At 39.0% G+C, this 21075-nt stretch overlaps 1 protein-coding gene across 4 annotated transcripts in view; it reads right to left on the reverse strand.

The window, feature by feature from the left end:
• Nucleotides 1-20362, reverse strand: part of hmcn1 (hemicentin 1) — a 166708-nt gene extending 146346 nt beyond the window's left edge. For all 4 annotated transcript variants that reach the window (XR_009063824.1, XM_057840740.1, XM_057840739.1 and 1 more), the window contains exon 1: nt 19827-20362. Coding sequence is in view for 3 of the 4 variants with exons in the window: in XM_057840740.1 (XP_057696723.1) it covers nt 19827-20082 (256 nt within the window). In the remaining variant the exon portion in view is untranslated. The remainder of the gene's footprint in view (nt 1-19826) is intronic.
• Between the last annotated feature and the right edge of the window lie 713 nt (nt 20363-21075).

Genomic DNA, 21075 nt, shown 5'->3' on the forward strand with positions numbered 1-21075 from the left:
TGTCAGTCAAAATGACAGACAACGAAAAAGTCTAGCGCAACCTCTGCTTCCGATCTATCTCCGAAACAAAAAACAAAGCTCAAAACCAATTTCAAAGCAATAAAACTGGCCACTGGAGGGCGGTAGCGCATTTGGTAAGACCCCCCCCAACCCGATTCAACCAGTACAACTTTGTTGTGACCGTGCTAGTAACTTAGCAGAGCCCTTCCGCAGGCTTGCCGCTCAGGTCCCCCGCACGCTCGAGTGTCCTGCACGGAAACGCACACGGCCAAACCAGTTCCCCCCCAGGAACACAAGTTCCCCAGGTGAACAAGACAGTGGTCACCACAAAAAAAAAGACTTTTAAAAAATCCATCTTTACGAGACAATCGGCAATGAGGGAAAAGTTTAACCACTGTCGTAGCCACCAAACGTCATCTTTCAGTTAGGTAAGTGTGAATAAATTGTTACATTGCTATCAAAAACTCTATTTGGCTGGTTGTTCATGTTATTTTGTAAAAGGAAAACATTATTCAGAGGTTTGAGATGTAACTGAAGCAAAAAATAGCCGTGTTAAAGTCAAAGTTGTGTTTGAAATTTTTGCGTTTACAAACAGCTCATTTTCTCCGTTTTTTCATCAGAAATTGGAAAATTGCTCAAACTAATCTATTTTCTAATGCTGATTTCTAAAGAATGGAAAAAGATATGGACTTACTTTTTTTTCTGCTGAAAGAAGAGAGTCTAATCTTTCTTTTGGTGGGTTCCATGTTTATATAGCAATAGAACAGAATTTTCTGTGGGCCTTGCAAAATCAGTTAAAATCCAGTAAAACGGCCGGGAGCGAAAGCCCTTGCTCCGGTGAAAATGGCTGGGAGTGAATGAGTTCAACTAAATTACAAATGCATTCAAAAAAATCATTAGCGCAAACAAAACTTTGTATGTATGTTGGTCTTAACAGGGAGCAGATGGATTCAGCCATGTGAAATGAGGTAGACTAAAGGGCCGTGTATCCACCCAAATCGATGAAAATAAATGCAAACACTTTCAAAACAAACCATTACAACGCCACTTTAATTAAACAAATTCTCGAAGAAGCAAAATTTAAATTGAATCTTTTTTTCTGATCAAATACCCGAGTTAATCGATTAATCGTTGCAGCACTAATTCGACACCAGAGCATTCGCAGTCATTCTGTCCGATTTTTGGGGGCATTTACAGGTCACTTGCTGTTCATTTACAGGTCATTTCCTGTTGAGTTTGAGTCACTACCTAATCATTTGGGTGATTCCCAGGTTACTTCCTGTTCTGTAACTCAAAATAAACAGGAAGAGACCCATAAAATACCCCCAAATCAACAGGAAGTAACTGAAAACCAACAGGTAAATGACCTTAAATGGCCCAAAATTATCTCATTGCCTGGCATTGGCTGCCAATGACGGCCATAGACGTTCAAACGGATTGAACGTCTATGGCCATCATTGGCAGCACGAATGAACATCCGTTCATTCGCTGCCATCCCTCCCACTTCAAACGGATTGAACGTCTACTAGTTATAAACTCATTCCAATTCACAGCAGAAGCTTGTTTTTCTATTGATTAGTTGTTTGTAGAATATCCTACAATGATTTCCTGACCAACATATCGATAATCGTTGTATCGCCGTATCGTCAGATCATCGTTATCGTGAGCCTTGTATCGCAAATCGTATCGTATCGTGAGGTAACAAGAGGTTCCCACTCCTAGCTTCTTACTTAAAGGTCACAACAAACAGAAATTATGTGACTAAGCCTGAGCTATGCTGGGGCATGATTCTATGAATCATTTGATTCCCTTAATTGCCCAAATTGCTTCATTTAAGTTAAGTAGTCTCTACACTAAGTGGCAACATGCAACCACAAATCTGCGAATCTCATGACTGAGCACTTTATAACGAGTCTATTCAACAGTGACTGAATGTAATATGGTATAAAGTGTCTTGTTTGTTTTAAAAGGCAAATTGTAATTATGCATGCTAAAACTTACAAAGAAACCTAAGTTGTACCAGATTAGCACTGAAGACCACACACGGAGATGCTTATTAGAGATTTTCAGACTGTGTTCGAGATCTTACAAGAGCAATGTTGGGATGTGTTGTAAAAAAAGAGCTATTGTATAGTACTAGTCTTTCTGATCATTATTGTCTTTTTTTTTTTTTTTTTTTTTGTGTCTATCTGTATTACTCAAATGGTAAAGACGGAATATATATTTAATAAACTCTGTGGATGTACTTTGGATATATGCAATAAATAAATCAATAATTGTAGAAAGGAATAGAAGTATGCTTACAAAAATGTGCATATGTGATATAGTAAATGCACATGCTGTTTTGGCAAACAGTGATAAAAAGTTGTGTTTCCCACTCAGCCATGGAGCGGCGACGTCATGATACATGACTTCTCACCAGCACATCACTGAAGCATGGAATAGGGGGCACAGACAGGCTGACCTTCACCCTTGGAAGCTGTAACTCCTCCAGCCTGTGTTGCATCCTCTTGACGCATGTATTATAAAACATGCAGACATTCTTGTCAATCAGGCCACCTTTTCGCATGCTTCAACACCACACAGTTGGAGATGTGGTGCAAAAAGTCTAAAGTGAAAAAAGCGTTTTCAACAGCACTAAACCTGCAAGGCAGATGTAAATTGGACAATGCATCAAGTTTTACTGTGTAAGATGAAATGTTTTAATACAACTAGGGAGATAGTTAGGTTGCAAGAAGCAACATACTGTATTCCTACAAATGTTTTTTTGTTGTTGTTGTTGTTGAGGAAATGTTAAATTGATGAAAGTATTTACCAGTACTAAATTTTCTCTACAATAAATAAGTAAGGCTGTCAAAATTATCGCGTTAACGGACGGTAATTAATTTTTTAGATTAATCACGTTAAAATATTTGACGCACATGCCCCGCTCAAACAGATTAAAATGACAGCACAGTGTAATGTCCACTTGTTACTTGTGTTTTTTTAATGTTTTGTCACCCTCTGCTGGCGCTTGGCTGCGACTGATTTTATGGGTTTCAGCACAATGAGAATTGTGTAATTATTGACATCAACTATGGCGAGCTACTAGTTTATTTTTTGATTGAAAATTTTACTAATTTTATTAAAACGAAAACATTAAGAGGAGTTAATATAAAATTTCTATAACTTGTACTAACATTTATCTTTTAAGAACTACAAGTCTTTCTATCCATGGATCGCTTTAACAGAATGTTAATAATGTTAATGCCATCTTGTTGATTTACTGTTATAATAAACAAATACAGTACTTATGTACCGTATGTTGAATGTATATATCCGTGTTGTGTCTTATCTTTCCATTTCAACAATAATTTACAGAAAAATATGGCATATTTTATAGATGGTTTGAATTGCGATTAATTACGATTAATTAATTTTTAAGCTTTAATTAACTCGATTAAAAATTTCAATCGTTTGACAGCCTTATAAATAAGTTAAAGTTTTAAGGCAGATGCTACATTACTGTGGGTGATAAAATGCTGCAGTAAGATGCTGACTTAGTTATTCACAGAACAATGCTTAACTGTAGCTGGCAAAGGACCATGGAGCCCTTTTTATGGATTTCAACAGTGCTCTTTGGGGGGTTTATAGCAGAGGCTGGGGTGGGGGGCACCCTTGACAAATTGACTGAGTGGCTGGTTAGGCTGTGGACACATGGTGAGAGTCAGACAGCAGTCAGGTTTGTCATATCTAGTCCCAAGGCAAAACATGTCTCAGACAAATCAATTGACACAATCATTGGTTAGAGGTCAATTCGATTCTGACATCTAATGAAACGTCAACAAACAGTTCATGGTACATTAGTTACCAAAATATAATTACCCTGCATTTGTGCATTTGCATTCTTTAAATTTTCTAACCAAAGTATCTCAAGCTGTTGCTGAGCCACACCAAGCCATACAAATACAGTATACATATTCAATTAATGCATAACATTTTCAGGTGTTGTGATATACTGCAATACTTAGAGACACTTTTTTTTTTCTTCGCTAAGTGCAAGGGGCCGATCCCCTGGGCTGATTCTGAGTCGTTTTTTTTTTTTTTTTCCTTTGGTTTTTTTTTTTTTTGGGTGGGGGGGGCATCTGATGTGCACGAGTCAGTGGGAGATGAATAGTCTGAACACTGCAAAATTGCCATTTTTAAACTTACATTGAAAGTCAAATTAAATAGATCAAAGATGGGTACTTAAGCCTTACACACCAGTTGGGATTTTAATGGCGAATATAGAAGTGATACAAGGATTTAACTGTTGTTTCTAAAATGGGTCACGCGTTTGGAGTACTCTCTCTTCCAGGTGTTGTAAGAGTGAGGCCAACTCCATTATTTTTACGTTCTGGTTTAATGTCAAAAGTTTAATATGGGACAATAAATCAACATTTTGCCTCTTATTGCCCAGTATCTACATCTGGCTCTGCTAGACAACTTAGAAGAAAGCACATTTTTTTCATTGGAATCAAACCATTTTTGACTGACTTTTAGACTTGACACGGTTTATTTTTTGTTCAATTATATTGATTAGTGAACACCCCCGCCCCCAGAAATAGCACTGATTGTTGATGCTTAGGTTCAGGTTTTGTCTGTAAAGACTACATTTACAATAATTAGCAGTTTGAAAATCGTGAAAACAATACCATTCTCTATGAGCGAAGAACTAGCGATTGCAAAGTTGAGAAAATGAAAGAAAAACCGCTGCTAAAGCAAAGATAAAGAAGGGATGTATTCTCAAACATACGGTGCAAGTCAGTGGAAGTCATACTATGGCTTGGGCATGCTGGCTTCTTCTTGAAAAGGCTATTCTAACACCTAAAAACATAGCCAGAATTAATTAGCTTCTGACTCAACATGACATCGAAAAACTTTTGTATGCATTCATTTTCAGTAGATTGGACTATTGCAACGGTATATTTACAGGTCTTGATAGAAAATCAGTCATAAAGCTACAGCTAGTACAGAATACTGCTGCCAGAGTCCCTACAAATATAAGGAAATAGGACCACATTACACCGGTTTTGAAATCGTTACACTGGCTTCCAGTGAGTCAAAGGATACACTATAAAATACTACTGCTCGTCTAGAAAACACTTAATGGCCTTGGACCAAAATACATGTTTGATTTGTTGGATCCCTATGAAACATCTAGACCCCTGAGGTCGTCTGAAACCGGTTTCCTGTATTTTCCACGAACAAGAACCAAGCAGGGTGAGGCAGCATTTAGTTATTATTCTCTTCACCTCTGGAACAAATGACCTGAATGAAGGTCTGTAGTGCGCTCAAACTGTTAGCTCCTTTAAATCAGGGCTAAAAACACTTTTGTTTATTACAGCATGTCCATAATTGTCTATATAAGCTATTTGCTTTTTATTCATTTTCTGCTTTATTTCCACTACTGATTTCAATTATTACTTTTTTTTTTAAAATTATATTCGTTTTTTAATGTGATTTTTATGTATAATTTTAATGTTTGTTTTGCCTGTTTTTGTTTTAACTTTCTTTTGATTTAATGTGATTTTCATGATCTTAATGTACGAATAAATTTGCCTTCAATTATTATATACCGTATTAGCCCGAATATAAGACGGCCCAGATTATAAGACGACCCCTCTTTTTCCGGACTCAAGTTTGAAAAAAGACTTTTTGAACAACAAATTAATTTTTATACAGAAAATAATTACAGTACATCCGAAACAAATGATTATAACAATATATTTGAGAAAAAAAAGCATGATATTTTGCCTCATTCAAATTTTAATTTTAATTTTCTGAACATTTAAATATGTAAACTAAAGTGCAATCACATTCGTAAATGAATGGCTTCGGGTTTTTGAAATATAAATAAATTGTGATAAAACAACAAAATTGCAATAACTGCATTAACCATCAAAGTGAAGTCTAACTGTAACTGTAGTCTTGAAACAAATCTGAATAAGGAAAACATTGCAATAAAATAATGCAAACTGGTTAAACTTGAGAGTAGCTGAGATCTGTCATGACAGAACATCGCTTCAATGATATCTGGCGCCATCTAGCGTCGTGAATGGGTATAATGTCTAGACCGCGAATAAAAGACGACCCCCACTTTTTCAGTCTTATTTCAATGCAAAAAACACCGTCTTATATTATGTATTTTTGTTAATTATACTCGTTTTAATGCGATTTTTGTGTATAATTTTGGTTTCTGTTTTGATTGTTTTTGTTTTAACTTTCTTTTGATTGAATGTTATTTTCATGATCTTCCTGTGATGTAAAGCACTTTGAATTGCCTTGTGTTGAATTGTGCTATTCAAATAAATTTGCCTTGCCTTGCCTGAAGTCAGAATCTATCCCTTTCGGGTTACACTGACGTGCAATACCACACTGACACCATACACTGACGTAGAAAAACGCGTACAGCCCAAATACCCCAAATATGGGCTTCACAAATGCGAGAGGGAAACTTGGCGCCTGTCTAGGTGGCGTCCTGACCAGAAAAAGTGAGATTCAAAGGGGAGGAGCCAGACTCTATGGGTGACGTCACCAGCTTTTATGTTGCCATCACAGCAGGAGCAAAATGATGCTATATCATGCAGGGCATTTTAATTGACTTCTACAGTATAAATTCCTCATAACTTTTCTCTTAGCACGTGTTCCTGTAGGCCTTTGGTATGTGATGACTTCTTAAATAATAGCGGGAAAACCATTGAGCACTAATTACAAAGCTAAATGGAGTGGAAGGCTACTGTGTTGAGAGCGCCCAAAGGCCTAAAGTGTGGTTGCGCCCAGCCCAAATGTAAGCCAATTCAAATATGGTGTACCAGGATGAACGCACTGATTCTAATTAGCCACACTCATCTGTTCTCTTAACGATCCTCACCTATCTTTTTACATTCCTGTCTAATAGCATCATTGACTGTGAATTGACTGTGAAAAACAGGTTCCTTGTAATCTTACATAGGCGGGGCACTTCAGACAGAAACGCCCACTCTAAAATGAAGAGCACAAAGATAAAGGGGGATGATTGACAATAAACACCAACAAGGAGAAGTTTGAGATGAGGACCTTTGATGTGCTACACCAGGGCTGGGCAAACCGGTCCTCAAGGGCCGCAGTGGGTCCTGGTCTTTGTTACAACTGATCAAGCACAGGCAGTTTAACCAATAATAGGTCCGGGGAAAAAAGTTGTACCTGATTGAAATCAACTGATTGCACTTGTATGACACCAGATTGGCGAAAAGGTTTCCTCTTGATAGGTTACAACGAAAACCCGCACCCACTGTGGCCCTTTGTGGAATAGTTTGCTCACCCCTGTGCTACACCATCATTTCATTGTTCCACACTTCAAGATTCAATAGTCCTCAAACTGAAGAGAGATGGCAGAGCCAGTCCGGGCAGGTCATCTACTTGGCAGAACCTTTCCAGATTCATTCATTCATTCATTCATTCATTCATTCATTCATTCATTCATTCATTCATTCATTCATTCATTCATTCATTCTTTCATTCATTTAAAATATATAGGAAGCAGCACACATATTTGTGAATTTTATTGAGCATAAGAGTATTTCGATGCATGCAGATAACCAAAGAAATGACACGGATTCAGACTGGACTTTTCAACGACACACATTTGGCAGAAAGGTGCCTCACAAAGAATTGACTTACTTGATGGGGACAGGCAAAGTATTTGCATAGAAGTAACATAATATTTGCATCTTGAAAATGGGAAACAAAAGCAAGTTAAAGGCCAATTGCAGTTTTATGGGATCTATGTAACTGTCACAAGTATCTAAAACAAAACAAAATAGGTTTAAGATGTTTAAAGAGCAATAACAAAGTAGGCAACAATCTGTCGCAGGGTTTACACCAGTTGCGGATGCTAGTAGAGATGTGCCGGTATGGTATTCTGATAGTATGATAACCTTAAGCCAAAATATCACTGTTTCACTGTATCACGGTATTTCGATTACAGCTCTAAAATGTGTTAATTCGACATATCTGGGTTTAAAAATATATATATATTATAGGGCTGTCAAAATTATCGCATTAACGGGCGTTAATTAATTTTTTGAATTAATCACGTTAAAATATTTGACGCAATTAACGCATGCAGTGAATGATCCGCTCACACATTGCCTCAAACAGATTAGAATGACGCCGTTTATGGACATTAAGAATGAAGAGAATGCCACCGGCCGCTTGGGGGCAGTGCCGTTCCATACAAATGTTATTCCCTCTAAACGTGGGAGAATTAGTCGTTGTGAGACGTTTATGCTGTCGCATTGTGCTATGTGCTCCACACATATTTCGATAGGTTTTCTTTCTTTTAGTGGCAATTATGTGTCTCTTGTTGTATTTTGGGTAAGCTATGTACAGAGATATATATGTTATAAAGGCGAGTGGACACAGGCGTTCTTTGGACCGCGCCGTATATTGGCATAAGCTTCGGCAACTCTTCACAACAAACATAAGTATCGTTTAATGAAAGCACAACAAAAATAATATTCCTATCTCTCAAAAAAAAAAAAAAAATGTTCACAAAAAGAAAAGCACTTGATTCTATAGTAATGAGGCCCTATTCTCACACAGTTACACAACAATGCAAGATGAACTGGCATTTCATATCAAAATAGCTATGCAAAATACATGTAAAACTTACGTAAATCCTTGGTGACTTTGGTCACTCTATTATTATTGTTATTTTTATTCTTCTTATTATTATTATTATATTAACTCTACTTTTGATTGAAAATTTTACAAATTTTATCAAAACGAAAACAGCAAGAGGGGTTTTAATATAAAATTACTATAACATTTATCTTTTAAGAAGTACAAGTCTTTCTATCCGTGGATCACTTTAACAGAAAGAATTTTAATAATGCCATTTGTGGATTTATTGTTATAATAAACAAATACAGTACTTATGTACAGTATGTTATATGTATATATCCGTCTTGTGTCGTATCTTTCCATTCCAACAATAATCTACAGAAAAATATGGCATATTTTAGAGATGGTTTACATTGCGATTAATTACGATTAATTACGATTAATTAATTTTTAAGCTGTGATTAACTCGTTTAAAAATTTTAATCGTTTGACAGCCCTAATATATAAGTATTCTAAATAAAATTAAAATAAATGCATGACAGTGTTTACTAACCTTTAATTTTGTATAAATGCAAAAACATATTTGCGCAGGGTGGCTGCCGAGGAGGTATCGCCTCCTCGGCAGCCACCCTCCGCAAATATGTTTTACATGTCAGTTGGCCCTCCTCCTCGAAACCACGGCCATCTGTAACTTTTCTGTAGCCGAAGTATTCCCATACCAGCGATTTTATTTTCTTTGCTGGGGGAAAAAATTCAGGAGTTTCACCTCATCCAGCCATTGTGTAGCACAGCTTACTCACTGACACTGAGCAACAACAGGTGGGGGAGGGTTGAGCCTTGCAGCTGCAAGTGAGGGATTTCTCCATGCATTTTGGGGACATAAAAATAGCTAATACCTTGGGGACGGTTTGACGGAAAATTTTTGCGGTTTTGAAACCTTGACGTTTTCATGCCACGGTATACCTTGAAACCAGTAATTGGCACATGTCTAGATCATACCTGTCGAATTGTACGGTTTCTGCGTAATTTGTACAAGTGAGCACTGATTTTTAAATGTCTGCGTTCAAAATCTGTACGTTTTTCGTGCATTACGTTTTTTTTTCTCCTTTCGGACTTTGTCACCATTTCGGCAAACAAGACAATGTATGTTACGATGCATTACTACATTGGTTGAATGACGCGAGAAAAGTCAGAGACACTGAGAGACGCTGTAGCAAACGCGATGCTAGGCTAGGTGGCTCCAATATTTCCTGACTGTAGCCGACAGCCTACAATCTACACCTAGATATCGCACGCTTATAGAACTACATGCGAAATGACAGATGGCGGCGTTAATAAACAGTGGCCATTTTGAAGCAGTAGACTTCTCAGAAAGGCTCTGTTGTAGTGAACCTTCCTAGCGAACCTAAGTAACTTTTTATCTAAAATACTCCTAAATCAGCAAAAGTTTGACTTGAATCTATCTTTAAATGATGAAACAGTTTTAAAACTTTAACATGTCAAAAGTAGAGAGAAGGGAACTATGCAAAAACGGTAGCAATTTTAACAACTTTAACAGTTCATTCACAACATTAAACGATTTCCAAACATAGCAAAGGTTACTATGTTTTTTAATTTTTTAAAATGAAAAATAACATAAAAGGTAACACCAGTTACTTTGCCAAGTAACTAATTACGCTTACATTCAGGTAACAATTACTAACTCAATTACTTTTTGGGAGAAGTAATTTGTAACTGTAATTTCTAAAAGTAAGTTTAACAGCACTGGTCATAAAAATGAAGTCTGCAGAATTAAAAGTGACGAAAGCAGAGATTTTATTCTGCCAATTTGTTCCCGAACACAATTTGCCTGCAACTATTGCTGATCACTTCTCAGAATTAGCACAAGAATTGTTCCCTGACTCAAAGATTGCATCAGTAAGTTAATTTTATCAATTGACCTTTTTAATTTATAATTGGACACACTAACGAACTACTTTCAAGTCAAACTGAATTGCGGGCTGAAGTGCAGCCATTGAAACATGATAGAAAAAGTTCTACATACAACTATAACACAAGTCACTGTTAAATTTTAGTAATCATGATGTAGCTGAAGCAATTGAAATTGATTGTTCTTTGATTGCACCAGGTCATATGTTAAAATATTACCAATAAATTCATATTATTTTAAAAATTGAGTTTTATTTTTGTTTCATATTGCACGCTATATACAACGTTGTAAGATTAGTCACCAACTTGTAACGGCATACGTCACTATTTGTTAGATTGCCAACGGCCTCGGGTTGACAGGTATGCTAGATGCTAGTCCTTCCATGAGGGGAAGCTCAAAGTGTGTCTGCCTGTGAGTGCGTTGTGACGGTGGAAAGTGCAGAGCGCTTTTTTTTTTCAGTCTGGCTTCCGCTCACAGCACAGCACCGAAGCAGCCCTTCTCAAAATAACCAACGATATTTTCCTCTCTATGGACTCCGGACAACTCACTATCCTCATCCTCCTGAACCTCACTGCTGCCTTCGATACTATCAACCATACCATCCTGCTCTCCCGACTAGAATCTTTACACATCACTAGCACCACACTTTCCTGATTCCGCTCCTACCTCACCGACCGACAACAATTCATCGCCATCAATCAGTGCACATCCCCTCCTGTTCCCCTACCACAAGGTGTCCCCCAAGGTTCAGTTCTTGGTCCCCTCCTCTTCATTTTTACATCCTCCCCCTTGGCCAAATCATCCGCAAACATGGACTCCAATTTCACTGTAACGCTGACGACATCCAAATTTACATATCCACAAAACAAATCTCGCACAGCACCAAATCCACACTTCACAACTGCCTCAGTGAAATTAATTCCTGGATGCAAGAAAACTATCTTCAACTCAACAGTAACAAATCAGACATAATCATCTTCCTGGTGCTGCGTCACCAGTAGGTGGATGGTGAGATAGTGTAAAGCGCTTTGAGCGCCTTGAAAGGTGGAAAAGCGCTATATAGTAAGTGTAACACCATTTACCATTCGACCCCTGCAGCTCTCATCACAGACAGTCACTTTTCCGTCACCATCAACAACTGCACCCTGCCTCTCTCATCACATTCCCGCAACCTAGGTATCATTTTTTACCATAAACTAAGATTCAACCAGCACGTCAACCACATCACCAGAACTGCCTTCTTCCACCTCAAGAACATAGCCCGTCTTCGCCCCTCCCTCACCTTTTCTGCTGCTGAAACCCTCATCCATGCCTTCATCTCCTCCAGACTTGACTACTGTAACAGCATTCTTTTCGGTTCTCCATCCAAACTCATCAATAAACTACAATATATCCAAAACTCCGCTGCACGCCTTCTCACCCGGACCCCCTATAGGAACCACATTGCCCCCGTCCTCCATAAACTGCACTGGCTTCCTATTTCATACAGAATTCAGTTCAAAATCCTCCTTATCACTTACAAAGCACTCAATAACTTGGCCCCTCCCTACCTCACAGACCTTCTCTGTCCCCACACCCCCTCCCGTCACCTCCGCTCTTCTAATGGCAACATCCTTGCACCGCCCCAACAAAGAACACACCGAACATGGGGGGGACAGAGCCTACTCTGTTGCTGCCCCCTCCCTTTGGAACTCGCTCCCTAAACCCATCCGTACCTGTAAAGACCTTCCCACATTCAAAAAACTGTTAAAAACTCACCTTTTTAAACTAGCTTTTAACATATAATTATTTTCTTTATTATTTTTTTCTGTTCACATTGTTTGCTGTTTTCTGTTCCTACTTTAAATCGTATTTGAGCATTGGAAAAAAGCGCTGTGCAAATAAAATGTATTATTATTATTATTATGATTAATTTTGCTCATTTCGCTGTCAATCAAAAAGGGATTCAGCCTCTGGCAAATCATCCGATCATCATGGATAAATTGCATAGTCCAGGCCGGCCGAGCCCCGCCCACTGCCCACACACCCCCAGAGACACTGAGTGTCCGACGGACCAGATAAACCTAGCCTTTAGCAAATGACTCGTCTCGTTTCGCTGTAGTGGAACAATGTAATCTTAACTCTGGAGACTCAGTGCAGTCTGCACTGTTTAAAAAACTGTGAAAGCAATCCGCGTCGTAACCAGTGATAAGAAGCTAATTCTGAACAAAAGTTGAGCGCGTTGTCGGGCATATTTAATCAGTGACATGTACACACAACAGTATACATTTGATCACTTTTTTTTTTTACACTTTAGGGGAAGCTGAGTTTCATTACAGTCTTAGAGCAATCACCCCTGATTTACACCAAAATATGTTAACCTATAATTCAGAAGTTGCAAATACTGCATCAGAGACTTTGTAGCAACAGGTTTTTATCACTTCCTGGCTTGGGAATGAGTGAATACACAAACAGGCCAACTTGGGATCGATGGGAATAAAGAAAGAATAAAGAAAGAAAGCGCTAATGTGTACAATAGAGAAATTTGAACTCTATTTTTTTAAAGTAGCGAAGGACTGAAAGTGAAAGAGGTATCTTTCAACAGATTCATTAGAGCATGCAGTTTGAAATGGATGAGACTGCGCCTCAGTAAAACAACCTGTGAAGTATCGTTTTGCTATATCTCTCTGCAGGATAGAAAGGTCAGGAGGACTGTGGGGGTTTCCTGGCTGAACCAAATATCCAAGCATCCTCTTGACACTCGCTTGACACACGCACACACACACTAAAGCACACAACACAGAGTGAGTGAAACACAAACACACACTTGAATGTTTACTCTGTCACAGTTCTGGCCTCTGATTTAAAGGGAGCCAAATCAAACGGGGGAGACTGTTTTATCATTCTGGGTCAGCAGGGAAAGGCATCTAAATCTAATAAACAGTTTTCTAATTCAAAAAGATTATTTGGGAGAAAGCTAAATGAAAATATATGGTCGAGGAAGGACAACAGTGAGGCTGGGGAAGAACATTTAGGAAATGTTCTGCTACTTTGGCTTGCAGAATGGTGTGCTGTTCATCCTTCAGTTCACTGAAGGTTTTGGGGAACACATTCACATAAGCCTCGTAAAAGCTCGGAGAAAGAAATAGATGTCATATGGTAGACAAACACAACAACAACAACAATAGAGCTATTGTGTAATTGCAATGTTCCTGGTGAGGGTAAGAGTTGCCTAGAATTAAGCCTAATTTTACTATTGCTGCTTCCTTTTATTATCTTCTAATGATCTTTTGGTTTTGCCTTTCCCCAGAGTCATGAAATAATTAGTTCATCATTTGTGTACACTGTGCATAGTTTCTCCCAAAAGATAATTATTGTAGTCAACACAGCTGCCTGCCTAAATAAATAATTGCAGAAATGAACGTAAAAAGAATCTGCGACATGCGGAAATTTAGCTGGGGAAAACAAACATCTGGAATAGGAATCCCTTTTTTCACTGCTCAATACTACATGACAATCTCCCAGATTTCTTTGGATGCACTAGTGTCTGTTAGAAGCATTAAGACGAAACTCATGTCTCCCATACAATATTTCATTTGATTTAAAACAAAACATACTGTTGAAGATCATTTAAACAATTAAATTAACGAGGAACTTGAGATTAATTTAAGAACCTGATTGATTGTCCAGCTAAATGGAGTACTTTATTTGGCTACAATCAACAGAGTTGCTGTTGATTCCGTTGAAAACACATTTGTTTTCTGAGAAACAGGAACGTGACACCTACTCTACTAGGGCTTCTCCCTGGACACATGTTCACGACAGCCCGGTGACATCCAGGTGGGAGCAAAGTGTGTAAAAAATGTGGCAGAGATGCATATTTTGATAAAATATGTAACATTAAAAATAAAAATGTGAATAGTAATTGCCTTAATAGTGATTGTCTTTATATAAATATAAAAAATATACATTTACACAAATATGTGGCGGAAAACACAGAAAAGACTGAAAAAGGAGTTTCTGCTGTTGCACTCTTCTTTAAAAGAAACTACCGTATTTTAAAACCAAAACAACTGTTGCGTTTGATAGAACAATATGTCTATATGCTGCCATAGCAGATTCATGGCGCATTAAGCCCCCGAACTGTTTTAAATTTGTCAGTTTTACCCTGAAAACCCCCATTTACAGAGGTCGCGATACCGCTTTTGTTTCAACCCAGCCATAAAACGAAGGTAATTAATTATATTTATTATTCAAAATGTCTGTCGTTTTTAGCTTAGAATCATTAATTGATATTTCATATTTTGTTTAAAAAAAAAAAACTACTTAAAAAAAATTATTCACTCACATATTTTAAACTTTTAAACAAATTATGTCACAATGAAAAAAATGGTGTCTGTAAAAAAGTCATGGATATCTACTTCATAACTTTCATTGTATTTTTTATTGTTACTGTCGCATGTTCTCCGATATGTTAGATGATAAATAATCGATCCAAACAAAGAAAATTTGAAAAAAAAAAAAGAAAACCGTTTAAAAGGGTAAATACATGAAAAAGTAAATCTCAACAACTCCTTGATGTCTGCGATTTCTGCATCGCGACCCTTGTTATATTTCCATGTTTCACCCATAAAATCCCACAAAAATCCAGCTGTGGCCATTCATAGCTATGACTTGGCACCCAGTGACACATGCTACATGGAGTTTTTGGATCGAAACAAGGTAAGTACACAATAATATCTCATTAAAGTCATGGCGTCTGTAATTCTGCTCTCGCGTACTCTCAACTCCAGATAGGGTTTTGCTGTTTAAAAAAGTTTTTTTTTTAGAAATGCCCTGCTGTTCAAAATTTTTCTTCCCCCGGAAAATTGAGATGTTAAGCTTTCCAATGATGTATCACACATGCACATCGGACAATTTTGAAAGTTGGCCAAATTTGGGGTCTCAGAGCGGAACAAGTGTTTACCGCCATGTATTTTCAGCGTATGTATGGTTTATGTATGTATGTACAGTGAGGAAAATACGTATTTGAACACCCAGCGATTTTGCGAGTTCTCCCACTTAGAGATGATGGGTGGGTTTGAAATTTTCATGGTAGGTGCTCGTCTACCGTGAGAGACAATCTTTAAAAAAAAAAAAACAATCCAGAAATCACAATATATGATTTTTTAACAATTTATTTGCTTTATTTGTACTATACTGCTGCAAATAAATATTTCAACACCTGTCTATTAGCTAGAATTTTGAGCCTCGAAGACTTGTTAGTCACCTATAAAAAGTCCAATGCGTAAGTGGAGTGGAGGTGGACTCTTTGAGTCTGACTTTTTAACTTGCTTGAGGCGGTTAGCTGCATATAAACACCTGTCCACCCCATACAATCAGGAAGACTCCAATTACTAACATGATCAACACCAAAGTGTTGTCCAAAGACAGAATTGTGGACCTCTACAAGGTTGGAAAGGGTTACGGGGAAAATGCCAAGCAGCTTGGGGATATAGGATCCTCCGTTGGAGCAATTATTAGAAAATGGAAGAAGCTAAACATGACTGACAATCTCCCTTGGACTGGGGCTCCATGCAAGATCTACCTTGTGGGGTCTCAATGATCCTAAGAATGGTGAGAAATCAGCCAAGACCTACACAGGAGGAGCTGGCCAATGACCTGAAAGGAGCTGGGACCACCATTTCCAAGGTTACTTTTGGTAATAGACTAACACGTCATGGTTAAAAATCGTGCATGGCACGGAAGGTTCCCCTGCTTAAACCCGTACATGTCCAGGCCCGTTTTAAGTTTGCCAGTGACCATTTGGATGATCCAGAGGAGTTATGGGAGAAGGTCATGTGGTCATATGAGCTTAAAATGGAACTTTTTGGTCTTAATTCCAGTCATAGTTTTTGGAGGAAGAAGAATGATGAGTACCATCCCAAGAACACCATCCCTACTGTGAACCATGGGGGTGGTAGCGTCCTGCTTTGAGGTTGTTTTTCTGCACATGAGATTGGATGACTGCACTGTATTAAGGAGAGGTTGGCCAGGGCCATGTATTCTGAGATTTTGGGGAATTACCTCCTTCCCTCAGTTAGAGCATTGAAAATGGGTCGTGACTGGGTCTTCAAACAAGACAATGGCCCGAAGCAGACAGTCAGAGTAACAAGGAGTGACTTTGTAAAAAGCATATCAAGGTTCTGGAGGGCCTAACCAGTCTCCAGACCTGAAGCCAATACAAAATCTTTGGAGGAAACTCAAACTCCATCTTTCTCAGCGACAGCCCAGAAACCTGATTGAACTAGAGAAAATCTGTGTGGAGCAGTGGTGCAAAATCCCTGCTGCAGTCTATGCAAACCTGGAGAAAAGTTACAGGAAACGTTTGACCTTTGTAATTGTAAACAAAGGCGAGAGTACCAGATATTGACATTGATTTTCTCAGGTGTTCAAATACTTATTTGTAGCAGTATAATACAAATACATTGCTAAAAATCTTTTTTTTTTTTACATTGTCTCTCACAGTGGACAAGCACCATCCTTTTGGGGCATTCACAGTTCACTTCCTGTCAATTTTCGGTCACTTCCGATTGATTTTAGGGCATTTATGGGTCACATCCTGTTGATTTTGGTTTACTAAACCAGTTTTGCGTCATTTCCTGGTGATTTTGATCACTTCCTTTAACGTTAATAGTAGAAAACAAACAGGAGAATATTCCTCTCAAAGCAGCTTCCTCCTCGAGTTTGAGAAATGCACACATATTCATGTCATGCTAACTGGTGCATGTCGGACTTTCAGTAGCAAACTTAGTGGTATGTTCCCCACCTCCACAACATTGACGTCTTTTTACATTACTTATAGTGGCTGCTGCTGGCAGGGAAAAAATTATAATATCCCTCATCTTTGAAGGGGGCGGAGGTGTCATCAGCCAATCAAACATGCGTTTGAGGGGAAAAAATGGACTGGCACATTGAGCAAGTGAAAAGGGGTCAATATAAGTCGGAAATAATGAAAGTACTGTAATTCACTTAATAATGGCAGGGTCATTTCTATCCTTACAACATATGGCTAGACAATCTAAATTACCTATATAACTGAAGGCATTATACATACAATGCAAATAAGGTTGCTTAAAAGTTGGTGGGGACAATTTGAGCATCCTGAAAAGTTGGTAGTGTTATGTCCCTACCGTCCCTATGCAAACCTACGCCCTTGGTATGTACTGTATGTAAGTTCTCCTCAATTGTGAGGGACGAAATCTAATACGAAAATCCAGTAAATCACATTGTATAATTTTTAAATAATAAATTTGTATTTAACTGCATGAAATAAGTTTTTGATACATTACCAACTAGAAAAAATCGGCTCTTAGTTCTTTTTTAAGAACCCCTCCTGTTCTCCACTCATTACCGGAAGTAACTGCACCTGTTTGAACTTGTTACCTGTATAAAAGACACCTGTTCACATGCTCAATCAAACAAACTCCAACCTCTCCACAATGGCCAAGACCAAAGAGCTGTGTAAGGTTATCAGGGATAAAATAATAGACCTGCACAAGGCTGGGATGGGCTACAGGAAAATAAGCAAGCAGCTTGGTGACAAGGTAACAACTGTTGGAGCGATTATTAGAAAATGGAAGAAGTTCAAGTTGACGGTCAATCTGCCTCGTTCTGGGGCTCCATGCAAGATCTCACCTCGTGGGGTATCACTGATCATGAGGAAGGATCAGCCCAGAACTACACGGCAGGACCTGGTCAATGACCTGAAGAGAGCTGGAACAACAGTCTCGAAGAAAACCATCGGAAACACATTACGCCGTCATGGATTCAAATCCTACAGCGCACGCAAGGTCCCACTGCTGAAGCCAGTGCATGTCCAGACACGTCTGAAGTTTGCCACTGACCATCTGGATAATCCAGAGGAGCAATGGGAGAAGGTCATGTGGTCGGATGAGACCAAAACAGAACTTTTTGGTCTAAACTCGGCTCGTCGTGTTTGGAGGAAAAAGAAGGATGAGTACCGGTACAACCCCAATAACACCATCCCAACCGTGAAACATGGAGGAGGAAACATCATTTTTTGGGGCTGCTTCTTTGCCAAGGGTACAAGACGACTGCACCGTATTGAGGGGAGGATGGATGGGGCTATGTATCGCCAGATCTTGGCTGACAACCTCCTTCCTTCAGTGAGAGCCCTGAAGATGGGTCGTGGCTGGGTCTTCCAGCATGACAACGACCCAAAGCACACAGCCAAGGCAATTAAAGAGTGGCGCCGTAAAAAGCATCTTAAGGTCCTGGAGTGGCCTAGCCAGTCACCAGATCTGAACCCGATAGAAAATCTATGGAGGGAGCTGAAAGTCCGTGTTGCCCGGCAGCAGCCCCGAAACCTGAAGTCTCTGGAGAAGATCTGCATGGAGGAGTGGGCCAAAATCCCTGCTGCAGTGTGTGCAAACCTTGTCAAGGACTACAGGAAACATTTGGTATCTGTAATAGCAAACAAAGGTTTCTGTACCAAATATTAAGTCCGATTTTGTGATGTATCAAATACTTATTTCATGCAATTAAATGCAAATTTATTATTTAAAAATCATACAACGTGATTTTCTGGATTTTTGTATTAGATTCCGTCCCTCACAGTTGAAGAGAATTTATGATACAAATTACAGACCTCTACATGCTTTGCAAGTGGGAAAACCAGCAAAATCGGCAGTGTATCAAATACTTGTTCTCCCCACTGTGCATATGCATGTATGTATGCATGTACGTACGTACGTACTTCTGTTTATGCCTACGTACATAGCACAAGGTCCACTCTGTCCTCAGCAGACTTTGGCAAACTAGTAGGGCATGTTACTGGTGACGTAAAGCTGTGCACTAATTAGTCAAGGTCAAACAAAAAAGGATAATAATAAGGGGGGGGGGGGGGGGATTATTGTCACTGTCCTATTAGTATGCCAAAGTTGTCCACGCTCAGAGGACAAAAACGAGAATTTCAAAGATATCAAATAAGACCTGCGTGTAGGAGTCACGAGCTGACCGGGATGATAGAGCACCCTTTGGTGATGATAATGATCAAGCTACTGTATATTGCAAAGCTACACGAAAGCTGGCGGAATGCTAATGATAGTGACCACGAGGGTGAACATCTGTGTGGAGACACCAAACCTCATCTGGTGGCGTTAGCAACTTGGTCACTCAATGGGCTGATTGTGAGTAAACTAACAGATTTCTCACTTATCTATATGCAAATATTAAGGCATCAATGGCTTTCAATTTAACAAGAAATGAATGAAATTGGTCTTAATCAAACCTGGGTCATGAAAGGGGACCAGAGCAAAGTTGTAGAGCGGTCGATTCGGTCTACTCAAGGATGTCTCCAGAATCTTGGACGCCCCCTCAATAACTTGGACCAGGTCGTCGTACATGGAGCCGGTCACGTCAAACACGAATGCGAGCGTGGCTGCCCCCTCCGGGATGTCCTCTTCTGCGGTTTTTGTGTCCGCGTCCTGCCCGAATGAGAGCGCCACTGAAAAGGCAAAGAAGAACCACCCGAACATGGTTCTCATTTCTTCTGTGAAAATATCTTCTCGTTAAAAAAAAATAAAAAAAACAGTCAGTCTTGATAACCAGCCATTGAGTTTTTAAAAAGACCTGTTAAAAAATAAGCCAAAAGAGGAATTGCGCATGGTACAGCTTTGGTGCGCCTCCGTCCGAACTCTTCGGGTGTCTTTTTTTACCAGAAACTTTCGGGGTCCTTCCACGACTTGAATACTTTCTGTTGGGACCCGACTCGCTGTTTGAGTGTCTTCCGTGATGAGCGAAGTGTGCAGGGTCCGTGGACCTTATTGAACTCTTTCAAAGAAAGACCACCTCTCAGCAGCTCAGCTGAGCACAGCGCCTCCAAGACGCACAGGCTCAAGGAGGGTAGCAGCACTCTGATTGGATGAAAACACTTTGGAGGATAAGACAGTAAGGGAATCACATGCGCAACGCTACTTAAAACAACATGTAGGGTCATCACATCATGTGTCACATCTTAGCTATCTGATAGTACTGTTTTCAGTTGTTAACTAATATAAAAATCAACGCAAAATCATGTTAACTGTGATATGGGATTTCAGTCATGAATATCGAGGAGCTCTGGGTGTTGAAGTACAATCACTCATACTTATACAGTATATTAAGCCGTAGAACGTTCATATTTTTCTTATAATTGTACGGAGGTGGCGCCATCTTGCGGTCTATTACACTGATTGCAAAAGACGCGCAAAAGTCGGCCTGTCTGAATTGTTTGGACTTTTGAGTGTTTTCAATGTTATGTTTTACTAACTTTTGTGCTTAGATTCAGGGCATCGTTGGCTTTACAAAGTTTGAATTGTTGTAGTAAGATTTTATATGAATATGAATATAATATATATGCCTGAAACAAGAAGCAAAAGTTCTTTGAGGGCCAACGTTATAAATACTTACCTTTGGACTAATAAGATTGACTGGCACTGTGGGACTATTTTGTTCTGGGAGATTAATAATAAGTGTTGGAGATCTATCACCTCTATTAT

This window comes from Corythoichthys intestinalis, chromosome 7, assembly GCF_030265065.1.
Source record: "Corythoichthys intestinalis isolate RoL2023-P3 chromosome 7, ASM3026506v1, whole genome shotgun sequence".
Classification (NCBI taxonomy): Eukaryota; Metazoa; Chordata; class Actinopteri; order Syngnathiformes; family Syngnathidae; genus Corythoichthys; species Corythoichthys intestinalis.